This window comes from Budorcas taxicolor, chromosome 1 (genome assembly GCF_023091745.1).
Source record: "Budorcas taxicolor isolate Tak-1 chromosome 1, Takin1.1, whole genome shotgun sequence".
NCBI classification, from domain to species: Eukaryota; Metazoa; Chordata; class Mammalia; order Artiodactyla; family Bovidae; genus Budorcas; species Budorcas taxicolor.
The window spans coordinates 208,047,280-208,059,888 of NC_068910.1; the positions used below are offsets into that span (position 1 = coordinate 208,047,280).

A 12,609-nucleotide genomic window follows, 5' to 3' on the forward strand; every position below is an offset into this window, starting at 1 on the left:
TTCTACTTCTATTTCCCTCTGTGGACCATGTGCTCCCCTGAGGCTACCTTTCACGGAAGTCTGGATCAAGTATAAGGAAACACTTGTCCTGAGGTCAGGACCACCCTGTCTCACTCCTCAGAGCGCTACAGGCGACAGTGTTCCTGCACTCCAGGTGAGGGAAGGAAGCACAGGGAGAAGCGCCAGAGTGCCACGAAATCGCAGTGTTCACTGGCTGGGTTCTCTATATGTTACAGCTCCAGAGTCAGGTGAGTTTATTAAAATTCCACTTTGAGATCCTGTAGATTCATATGCTGTTGTAGAGAGGTCCCACACACCCTTTACATAATAGGGAAGCCCAATCTGACTCTCTGCTGGATCTTTTACTTTAACCTGTGTTAGTCACTAAAGGGATGCTGCCTATTGCTTGAAGTACACATAGTCGCTCAACTCCAGGAGCCCTGCCTCCCATGCCTGAGGTTAAACTGAAATACCTTTTTTTTTCAGCTCACAGGAAACACCCTGACCAGGACCACCTGTAAAAGGCTGCAGGAAAGAAGAAATGGGAGTCTGGCTGGAAGGCGGAAGTAGTTGCAACAACTTAGGGCCTTTTTTTCTTTTTTTAATCTTTTCTTCCCTGCCTCCCCATTTTGCTCTGTGAAAGAAACTAGCATCTAAACCTGGGCAATGGGACTTCCCTGGTGGTCCAGTGGCTAGGACTCCGTGCTCCAAATGCCACGGGGGCGGGGGATGAGGGGGCTGCCGGGTTCAATCCCTGGTCAGGAAACTAGATCCTACACCCTGAAACTACAATCAAAGATCCCGAGTGCCCCACCTAAGACCTGGCACAGTCAAATAAATAAGTAAATATTAAAAAAAAAAAAAAGATGAAGCTGGGCAAGATGGTTCTCTGGGACACTAGTCCACCCTGTCCTTAGTCTGCTGGCTTTCTGCTGGTCTCTTGATTTATTGGCTTGTTGAGCAGTATGTAGTGCAAGCCTGGACTGGGTAAACTTTCCCGAGTTTCTGCCAATGGTGGTGTCCTGTAAAACTCTAGCACAGCATCACAGCAGGGAGCTGACACCAGTGCTGTCCAGACCCAGGACATTGGTGCCCACAGGGCCCTCCAGCCCTTCTGTAGGCACATCCACTCCCTCCCTACCCCACCCCTCCTTAACCCTCAGCAGCCACTAAACTCTTCTCCATGTCTATAATATTCTCATTTTCAAGTGTTCCAGAAGTGGAATTCTATGATATATAGCCTTTGGGGACTGGAGTTCTTTCATTCAGCATAATTCTGTCAAAATCCAGCCAGGTGGTTGTGTATATCAACATCTTAGTCTTTTTGCTGCATAGCCTTCCTCGGTGCCAATGGACCACACATTGTCAGACTAGTCACCCATCAAAGGACACCTGGGTGGTTTCCAGTTTTCAGCTACTAGGAATAAACCTGCTGTGAGCAGCTGCTGCCTGGCCTTTGGTTTTGGTGCAGTCCTCTGTGGTGAGGACCTGAGTGGTGGGGCAGAGCAAACTTTGTGAGGCCTCCCTTTAGACGAAGCATCTGCAATATCCCAATACATAATTGATCAGGCTCTCTGCAGCCTGGAGACGGCGAAATGGGCTACCAGCAAAGACTGTTTAGGCTCCAGTTCCAGCAACCTTTGAAAAAGCAAATGCTATCTCAGGAGAAAAGGATCCAGGGAAAAAACAAAAACATTCAGTGGACATCAATTAATAGGAATAGCATCATTTTCACCAGTATTAAAAGGGATCACTAAACCAGAATGTGTGCTAAATTCAAGCGTTTTCTAAATTCCCACGTGAAAAATAAAACCTCCGATAGGTCTGCTTAGGGGAAAAACAACTCACTTACCACCCGTGAGCTGGAGTGTTGCCTGGTAGAGTTTGGAAGAACTTTGACCTCCCCTTCCCTCTGTCCAGAAAGAAAATTCTTCCAAACAAGGGTTGGCCGGTGAGGCCAGGACACAGCATTGCCATGAAGGAAGAATTTTTAGTGTCTGTCTTTTCAGAGTCTCAGCACTTCCTTCTCTGTTAGAATAGATTAAGAGGTGGAGACCTGGCTTTGGAGTCTACATTTGGTATCCTTCATTTCATTTCATTTTTACGTTTCTTATTTGAGTAGATGTGAAGTGATACGTTGTTGTCACTTTAATTTGCATTTCCCTGATACCTAAAGGACGTTGGGCATCTTTTCATGTGATAATTGGCTCTTTGTGTTGAATCTCTCATTTTTTTAAAGTTTTGGTCATGCTGCAAGACTTGCAGAATCTGTTCCCTGATTTTTCTTCTTCTGCTGTTCCTTTCCTGCCTCCTTTTGGATTGGACAAATATTTTTTATTCTTCCATTTTATTTCCTCTGGAGAAGGAAATGGCAACCCACTCCAGTATTCTTGCCTGGGAAATCCCATGGACAGAGGAGCCTGGTGGGCTACAGTCCAGGGGGAGAGTCGGACATGACAGAGCACACACACACACACACACACACACACACACACACACACCTCTTCATATACACATTTCTCATCTCCCACTTATCACCTCACACCTGAAATTTCTCACTTCACAGTGTAACCCATTCACATATGTGTGATGTCCTTTATCCACCCATCCTTTGTACTGTCATTGTCATATCATTTACTCTTTTTTTTTAAAGTATTTATTTGTTTGGCTGTGCCGGGTCTTAGCTGTGGCGTGTGGGATCCAGCTTCCTGACCAGGGATCGAACCCATGCCCCTTGCACTGGGAGCACAGTCTTAGCCACTGGACCATGAGGGAAGTCCCGCATCTACTTCTATATACACTTTAAAACCATCACACAAAGTTATCAAGCATGCTTTCAACAGTCAGTTGTCTGTTAAGGAACCTATGGGAAGAAGAAAAAAAGCATAATTTATGTTTGCCCGTTTGTTGATTATTTCCAGGGCTATCCTTTCCTTCCCATACATCTAAGTTTCCAATGTATTATTGATATATTGTTTTTTTTCACTCTCAAGAGCATCCTAAAGTGGGAATTCCGCCCCACCCCCCCCACCAAAAAAAATAATATCCTAAAGCGAAAGTGAAAGAGGAAAGTGAAAAAGTTGGCTTAAAGCTCAACATTCAGAAAACGAAGATCATGGCATCTGGTCTCATCACTTCATGGGAAATAGATGGGGAAACAGTGGAAATAGTGTCAGACTTTATTTTGGGGGGCTCCAAAATCACTGCAGATGGTGACTGCAGCCATGAAATTAAAAGATGCTTACTTTTGGAAGAAAAGTTATGACCAACCTAGACAGCATATTGAAAAGCAGAGACATTACTTTGCCAACAAAGGTCTGTCTAGTCAAGGCTATGGTTTTTCCCGTGGTCATATATAGATGTGAGAGTTGGACTATGAAGAAAGCTGAGGGCTGAAGAATTGATGCTTTTGAACTGTGGTGTTGGAGGAGACTCCTGAGAGTCCCTTGGACTGCAAGGAGATCCAACCAGTCCATTCTGAAGGAGATCAACCCTGGGTGTTCTTTGGAGGGAATGATGCTAAAGCTGAAGCTCCCGTACTTTAAAGACTTCATGCAAAGAGTTGACTCATTGGAAAAGACTGATGCTGGGAGGGATTGGGGGCAGGAGGAGAAAGGGATGACAAGAGGATGAGATGGCTGGATGGTATCAGCGACTCGATGGACGTGAGCTTGAGTGAACTATGGGAGTTGGTGATGGACAGGGAGGCCCGGCGTGATGCGATTTATGGGGTCGCAGAGTCGGACACGACTGAGCGACTGAACTGAACGGAAAGCATTTCTTGTAGTCTCTACCTGCTGGCCACAGATTCTTTTAACTTTATCAGGAAATAGCTTTATCTGTTCTCTTTTTTTACAGTTTTTTTTTTTTTTTTGCTGGACATATAGTTTTTGGCTGAGTTTTTAAAATTCGGCCCTTTAGAGGTTTATACAGTGGTTTTTTGTGTGGTGCAAAGTCGGTGGAAATTCTTATCATTTTCCCCTTGAAAGTAACTTATTTTTCTTGGCTGGATGCTTTCAAGACTTTTTTCTTTATGGTTTTCATCAGTTTGACCACAGTGTGCCTAGGTATGATTTTGAGACTACTTGGTGTCAGTTCAGGGGGTGCTCTGAAGAGCTCTGGGACCACAGTTCTTTATGTCTCTGCAGAGAATACAGTGAGAGCAAAGTGGTAGATGAGAAGTGATTTATTAGAACAGGACACTGTGAGACTTACAAGCAGGCGCACGAGAAATGCCACACCCTGATAAGTTAGCGGACAGTTTTCTCATCAAAGGAAAAGTGGGGAGGAGAGAACGTCTCTGTCTTTCTCGAGTAGACGCCATGTTTCCGTCATCAGTTCCTCCCCAGGTGGGGCAGGGGAGTTTACCTGTCCCTCCCTAGATGGTCAGGCCAGGACTGTCATAGCACTTTGGAAAAATATTTTCAGGTCTCAGTACAATGAAGGTGTTTCATTTTGAAGTCACCTTCCCATAAATGATTGTTTTCTGTGTGCATAGAGCTTGGTTCGGGGTCACTGACTGGTTGACACCATTGGGCAGGGTGCAGGCCCCATTTTCTACTGTTGTTTTATCTTTTTGTGGGCATTGTGTAAAAAACTTGTCTTAGGGGCCAAAGACCATGTTTCGGGGGCTACTAACTCACTCAGCTCACTGGGTGGGATGTGGTTTCATGTTACCATTGTTTTGTTGTTTGGGGGTGTGTCTCGTGTTTCTGTTGCAAGATTTTGTTGTTAAGCAAACCTGCTTTCTCCAGTAATCATTAACTTACAGGGGTCAACCATGTTCTTTTTACTTACAATCTACTAGTGGGATTAACTATTTAATCACCTATTTTGTCCCTTCATTCTGTCCCTATCAACTTTATTTGCAGGTACCCTACTGAAGTTGTCCTGAGTTTCTGAATCTGTAAGTCAACATTTATCATCAAGTTTGTGGACTTCTGCCCTCTTCTCACTCTCTCCTCTCATCCAGAAAGTGCTGAGGCCAGCTGGCATGGGGCACATACAAGGTACCCCCACAGAGACTTCTCATTCCCCATCCTGAGATCGGTGCTCTGCCTCACAGGCTCCAGCTGTCCAGGATTCTGCCCTCTGCCTACTCACCCAGCCACAGAGCACACGCTACACACACACGTTTAGCAACTGTGTTCACACTCAAACTGCTTCACATACATTTGTTGCTTTTGTGAAAGGTATCCCAAACCTACTTCCCTTTCATAAGAAATGTACATGCAGTTAAAGTAAGGTTTTATTTTGTGCATTCCCCAAAGGTGCACAAGCCATGGAAGGCCCTGGTGGGTATGGAGAGGTGAGGGGATTGGGGACAAAAGTGAAAGGCAACCCCTACTGTAAGAACTTCTCAGCGCCATGGAGACAGGAAACCAGAGTTGTGGAAATTCAGAGATGGTTGCTTCCAACCAGAGGGAGAGGATTTATGGGGATCGACCTCCCAGGTACACCCTGAGGAGATGGTGCTGAAGGGTTCAGGCTGTATCGAGAAGGTATATAATCTTGCTCTACTTCACGGCAGCAATATTACTTCATAAAACCAGAATAACAAGAAACACAAGACCAAGAGTTTTGCAAGGGGTAACTGCCATTTGCTCAGTGGTGGGAATTAACCCGGTGTCTTAACTGGTCCCCCCCAGGCATCAGGTCTTTGGTAAAGATAACAATGCTAGGTTATGGGCCACAGCCCCACACCGGTGAGAAACTGGATGCCCATGTCCACTTGCTGTTCTTGGTGACTCCCGGGTCCATGTGTCAGTGTTACTGACCCCCAGGTGGCTTCCGTGTCCGCACGCGGCTGTCAGCGACCCCTGAGTCGGTCCTCGCCGTCGGGCACGCGGCGTGGGGGCAGGGCGGGGGCGATGATCCTGGGCGCTCCACGGCGGCGAGTTTGGGCGGCCCTTTCCAAGCCAGACCAGTCTGCCCGAGAGCGCCGGCTTGGGGCGGCGGCTCTCGGCCGTCCAGCCTCTACGGCAGGGGCCCAGGAGGGACTCACAACTGCCCACGGCCGGCTCATGGGTGCTTCGGCCCCCAGGCGCAGAGGAGCGCTCCACCAATCCTCGCGCAGCCCCAGCTACCATTCCGTTGGAGGGCTGCGCCCGCCCCGCGGAAAGGCCTCCCCTTTAAAGAGCGCGCCCCGGAAGCGGTACCCGCCGCGCGCCGGCACCGGAAGTGGATGCGGCCGGCGGGCGGCGGCGGCGGCGGGCGGCCGGCTTTGGAGCTGCTTAGCGCTGCCGGGCGGACGTCGCTGTGGCGGCTGCGGCGCCGCTCAGGCTTGGGCTGGCCCGGCGCGGCCTCGGGCTGCCCATGGGGCGCGAGGGGCCGGGCCGGTGACGCCGGACGCCCATGGACGCCCCTGAGGAGCCGCTGCCGCCGGTGATCTACACCATGGAGAACAAGCCCATCGTCACCTGTGAGTGCCCGGCGGCGCGGGAGGGGGCGGCGGTCGCGGCTGGTAGCGCGGCCCAGGTCGCCGACTCCTGGGCCCCGCGCTCCGGCCCGGCCACTTCCTGGAATAGAGGTGTGGCCGGGGCGGCGGCTGCGGCGAAGTTCTAACCCCGCGGGCGACCTCCGACCTCCCCGGGGCCGATCTCCTAGCTCTCCTGGAGGCGACCTCTGACCTCACCGGGGACGCCCTCCCGGTTGTTCGGCTGCAGTTGATAGCGCCGGGGAGGCGGGGCGGCCCGGACTGAGGTGCGCCCCGAGGGGCCCCCGCCTTGAGCCCCGTCCGGCCACAGGGTCGGCAGCTTGCCCCTCGCGGCCCGTCCTTCGCGGCGGAGACTGTCTCCTCCGGGCATACTGTTCCTTCCGACCCCTCCGCGGGTCTCCCGGCGCTCGGTCACAAGCGTGGACGAAGTTTGCGTGCGGCTGTGGTGTTAGGAGACGGGGTGTGCACTTCAGGAACGTATTAAGTGGTGGGTCTGAGACGCAGGACGCCCGGCAGAGCCGTGCACAGCCGCCCTTGCCTGGCTGGGACCGCGGGCCAGGACTTCCCCGCCCGCGACGCCGGCACAGAGCAGAGACCCATTTCACAGATGGCGTGTAAAGGTTCGGCGAGCTCTCAGCGCTCTGGACCGGTGTCTCGACGTTTTGGCTGTCAAGTTTTTTTTTTGTTTTTTTTTTTTTGGTGCCACATTTATGCACCCACAAAGAACTGTTTTTCTGTTACAAAATTCCCTTTAATATTTACAGTCGTGACCTCAGAATTCAGTACTTTCAAAAGCAGTGAGTTTATGGAAAGTGTTGAAATGTTGGCTGACGTTTTGCTGACTTGCAGAGATATTTCAGGCTGTTAGGAGTTTTGACTTTTGACAGTGCTTTTGTCGTCAGTTTCTTTTTTTCAGATGGTCTTCTATACTTTGAAAGGAAGCGCTCTTTTTATAGCAACATCCGGGGGCAGGCGCTTAGGCCATAGTAGACAGTTATGTAGGTAGAAGATCCTTTTAAAAGTTAAAAGTTTCTCTCTTTCATTCTTTTTCACTTTTTTTTCTGATTAATGGATACTCTCCTTGTGTGTTTCCTCTTGTCATATTGCTGAGAAACTGTATATTTAAAGTCGGATTTTGTTGCTTTATGTTTAGCTGATAAACTTTCTTAGGAAAATGGATTGTTGTCACATCTGAATTTAGACACTTGCATAATTCAGCCAGGTTTTCCCTTTTCACCAGGACACTTACCAACTGAAAGTCTTACTCAGGACTGCACCTTCAGTCTGAGGGAGCAGGTGGATGCAGTGGTCATCTGGAGGCCCTGCAGTTAATCCCCAGGTGCTTTCTGTATCCTGAGGGAAGAGGAGCCAAACTTGGGTGGTGCTGGTGTTCGGGTTCAGTGTCTCCCAGATCCTGGGGACTTCTCCCTAAGTGCCCTCCATGCTCTGAGTGCTGGATCAGTATTACTTGTGGAGACATCCAGATCTCTCATTATACCTCATAGCCTTTAGCTTCCATTTTTCTAGCCGTGTTTCTGTAGGCATTGTGTAAATACATATTTGAAGAGAAGGTTCCTAAAGCTCTTGGTTCAGCCTTGACTCAGTGGGGAGATTGTTGTCCTCATGGTGTTAGAGATACGTGTGACATGTTTAGTTTCATTTCACATACATGACAGACAACTCTGGGAAAGTTTCCTTTCCTACAGATTTACTGTAAAAGCTATACTGGTGGAAGTTTTTCCGGTGTTTAAAGCTGTTGTCTGTACTGGTATCTCTGTTTTCAAAGGCACAACCATTCATTCATTAGCGGCTTCAGTAAACTTTCAGAAAAAGTTAGCTTGAAAAATAAAAAAGATCTTCTTAAATTTAAAGTTTTTTTGACTTTTAGAAGAGCTGACTTCATAGTTCACACTTGAAATTCCATTTTGGTGTGTCTGGACTGGAGCTCCAGTAAGCACTTGCTGTCCTGGTTTTGCGTCATATTTTCTTCATTTTGTTCCATTCCTTCTGCAGCACACGTTTGATGGGAGCCCCTAGTCTAAGCAGTGTAGATAAAGGTAGCACAAAAACTGCTTTAAAAGTCCATCTGGAGGCTTGGCTGTTGTGTACATAGCCCCCTTAGCAGCATTTTAATTTTCAAAAGTCTGTTTAATACTTTTTCCAGCCATTGCACCCTCAGGAAGTCTGTGTTTGTTCATTGTAAAAATGACAGCAGAGTTGATAACTCAGTTTCAGATTTTTTTTCATAGAATTTAGAACATTTTACTTTGAATGAATTGTGCATCAGCCTTTCTGAGAAGAATGTAGAATGTTACTGGTTCAGATAAATTTAAGAACTATTTATTTGCATCTGTGAGAAGAGGGGAAAGTCCCCAGAGATTAGGGGTAAACAGGATACATCATTACTTGAAAACCTTGTTAAATTATTTTAATAATATTCTGAAGCTATCTAGAAGTTTTAATAACTTTCAGTTCATAATTAAAATTTTCCAGAGCCACTGCCCAACTGCCTCTGGTGCAGAGTGACCACCTTAGTCGAGGATTTGCTTAGACTTCCAGGGTTGGGAAGTTTCAGAAACGTGTCAGTGTTGGGAGATGTGTCTGAAATGCCTGGGGTTGTCCTCCGAGCTCTCAGGGGTGCTGCTGGTGTGATGACATTGGGTGATGAATCACCTGTCCGTAGCAATTTGAACATCTATAGCATAATTTACTAATCATGAAAGATGTACCCTGAAACTGAAACCAATTCAGCAGATCCATTCAGTCTAAATTTAAGTTGGAGCTTCGATTTTTTTCTTTCAGCCACTGGATCAGTTCTCTGCTTTGGAATAAAGACTGGGGTTTCTGATCTAAGGATACGTTAGGAAAGAGGCGTTTCCTTTCCAGCTGTCTCATTTAGCAGGCAAAGCTATGGTAATTTCACTGATTTGTTGGTATCCTACCCAGAATTGTTGTTCAGTTGCTAACTGAACAGTTGTGTCCGACTCTGTGACTCCATGGACTGTGATACACCAGGCTCCCCTGTGCTCCACTTTCTCCTGGAGTTTGCTCAGATTCATGTCCATTGAGTCAGTGATGCTATCTAACCATCTTATCCTGTGCTGCCCCTCTTCTTTTCCAGTGAGTCCACTCTTTGAAAAAGGTGGCCAAAATACTGGGGCTTCAGCTTCAGCATTAGTCCTTCCAATGAATATTCAGGGTTGATTTCTGTTAGGATTGATTGGTTGGTTCTCCTTGCGGTCCAAGGGACTCTCAAGAGTCTTCTCCAGCCCTACAATTCGAAAGCATCAACATGAGATTGTGTAGTATCTGAAAAATAGCAGTGTTCCATCCAAATGATGATCTGTTCTCACCCAGTTGCACTGGATGTTGCTGCTTTAATTTTTCTCAGTCTCTATATTTAGAATTCTGGATATGACATTATGAATTTTCATAGTGGGGGAAAAGATAGAAGAAATGAGTAGATCTGTAACACTTTGTACCTGGCTGGAGTTTGTTTTTCTCTCCCTGTGGGTTAAAGGTTTTAAATTCGCACGGTTGTGATTTTCTACCAAGCATAAAAGTGTGGCGTTTGTGATTTAACCACTCTCAGTTTCACTGTTGGAAAAGTAACTTAAAATGTCCTCTTTTTAAACTGATACACTTAAGTGCAGGTCTTGGTCCACAGTGCATTCTTAAGTTAGCAGAGAAGTAACAGTTGAGAAGAGGGGGGAATGTGTCTCCTCAGGAGACCGCAGTTCCTTGGGCCATGGTTGGAGGAGTTACTGCCTGTGCTCCCTGGCTTTAGAAGGCGCTGCCATCTGTGCGCAGGTAAAAGCAGGCACGGTTTACTGTGTGATGACTTCCTCACCTGTGACCCAGGGTCAGGGACGGTGCCAGTCACAGAGAGTTGATAGGGGCTTGAATGAGTATGTGTAAAGTACTCAGAAGAATGATGAATGTGCAAAAAATGTTAGCTTCTCAGCAGAGATTCCTCAGTTTCTCTCTCCATGGTGGCTTTGGTGTCTTCAGTGGTGTTTTCATGGCACTTCTAGACTCAGAAGAGCACTTAGTAATTCCATTTATTAAGTAGATTCAAGTAGTTTTATTAAGTATTGTCTTAACAGAAGTTATTTGAAAAAAAAAAACACATAAATTGGAAGAAAATTTTTTACTTCTTTCTTAGATAACCACAGTAGCATACTATTGGGATGGTTGCACCTGTTGGGCACTGCACAACCTCTAACCAGAGGATCAGATTGGACGCAGTGGCTCGCTTTACTTGGGGTGGGGGTGGGGGTGGGGTGGTACTTGCCTTTCATCACAACAGCTACCCTGTTTTGTGATGATAATGATGTCACTGAAAGAAATATAGCCGATGTAGTAATGAAACTGACTCTCCTGGGGCCTGGGATGGCTTGGTACTGCTGTTCCCCTTGTAGATTTGGGACATCCTTTGGGCCTCTGTGGGTTTGCTGCAGTACCCTGGGGCACCTGGGGAACCGATGTTACTAGTATGTTAGCCCAACTCTAGGGTGGATCTGAATCAGTTATTTAGATGCGAAAAACTTCCTTTTCCATTTGAACTTCAGCTCATGGGCTTGATTTGTAAGATGTGTTCCTGAAGAGTTTCCAGTGAAGTTTGGTTTGTGCAATAAGACTCAGGGTCTGAGTTTTTTTAAGCTCTTTGAAATAAACATGGCACACACCATGCAGGAGGCAGTCTTGGGCTGGAGGGGAGCAGACAGCCAGTTGGCTGGTCCACGCGAGAGGTAGGAAGGGCCTTGGTCACCTTTTCTTGAAAAGGCAAGTGACTTACCTGAGAATTTCTTGTCTAAAAACAGATTTTTGCCAGTTGACGGAGTGCTGGTGCCTTGTCCCCCAGGGCTCCCTGATGGTCCTCCCTCCCTCTGCTCTGGCCTGGGGGGTCTGGATGACGGACACGGGCCCCCACAGATCCTCCCTGTCACCCCTTCCTTCACCTCACCTTCCCTTCTGCCTTTACTCCCTTCATTCCCCACTTTCAATCAGGTCGTCCCGGTGGGACTTTGCTTAATGTGACTTGTATGTGTATTCGCAGTATTTTGCTCTTTGAGAATACTTGGTTTTTAAATTTAAAATTGATGACCTTGGAGTCATTCTGACTTCTCTCTTTCTCTCATAACCAACATTGTCTACTAGCAAATACCATTTTATCTTTGAAATTGATCTAGGATTCAGCCTCTTTTCTCTGCCTTCACTGCTGCTCCCCCAAACCCCGGCCCCCTTCACCTCTCCCTGGGACCCCTGCAGCCTTCCAGCTGGCCGGCTCATTTCTGGCCTTACCCTTGAAGCTGATTCTCTCTGGGGTTGGGGGCAGTCCCTCCAGGAGAGAAGTTGGCACATAATTCCTTGGCTTCCGCCTCTCCAGGGGCCACCCCCCTTCTCAGGATAGTATTCTCAGGGCTTCCTGTGGGCTCTGAGACCCTCTGTCCACGTCCCCCATCTCCACCCCCAGCTGACCTCCTGGCCAGGCCTCACACACCACACGGCCCAGCAGCCCCTGTCCTGTCGCTCTCCTGACCCCCTCGGTGTTTCCCTTTCTCACTGGGGCTGCTCATGTGCCACCTCCCAGGCCTGTGAGCCTTTGGCATCTCTTGGACTTTGCTCAGTCTTCTGGCTCAGCACCCCTGACAAATTTTTTTTTTTTTTCCTGTGGTTGTTGCTCTCCACCACAACCCAGGCTGCCCTGGAATAGAATGTGAGGTTCGGAACTTCATCTGCTGTGTTCACTGCTGTATTTGTGGCACCTGGATGGTGCTGGGCACATAGTTGGTGCTCAGTAAATATTTGTAGAGGAAATTAATAAGTGAGTAAACATTACTCTAAAGGGGGAACTGTGTTATATGTAAGGTAGGAGCTTTTAATGGTGTAGTTACTTTCTTTAAATACATGTCTTTGTCAAGATTAGATAGCTTTGTAGGAAAATGTTTGGAGAGTTTGAGTCCTGGCCGCTGAGACTTGGTTTCAGGTAAAGTGCTATGCAGTTAGGTGGTTCTTTGTGTTTTGGTGCCGGAGCATTTTCTCTTTGGGGTTTTTGAATCGAGGAAATACATATTAACCCAGTAGAAGAAAAGTTCCATGGCCCATAATGTTGGAAATAGTCCTTCTGAGTTGTGTTCAGATATGGTTTCTTTGCTTCAAGTCAGGAGAAA

The 12,609-nt window shown here is 47.4% G+C and overlaps 1 protein-coding gene across 1 annotated transcript in view; it reads left to right on the forward strand.

Moving 5' to 3' along the window:
- Positions 1 to 6,284: 6,284 nt before the first annotated feature.
- TRAPPC10 (trafficking protein particle complex subunit 10) overlaps positions 6,285 to 12,609 on the forward strand; it is a 76,916-nt gene continuing 70,591 nt past the window's right edge. The window contains exon 1 of the mRNA XM_052639104.1: positions 6,285 to 6,421. Within this exon, the coding sequence (XP_052495064.1) occupies positions 6,355 to 6,421 (67 nt within the window). The 5' untranslated portion in view covers positions 6,285 to 6,354. The remainder of the gene's footprint in view (positions 6,422 to 12,609) is intronic.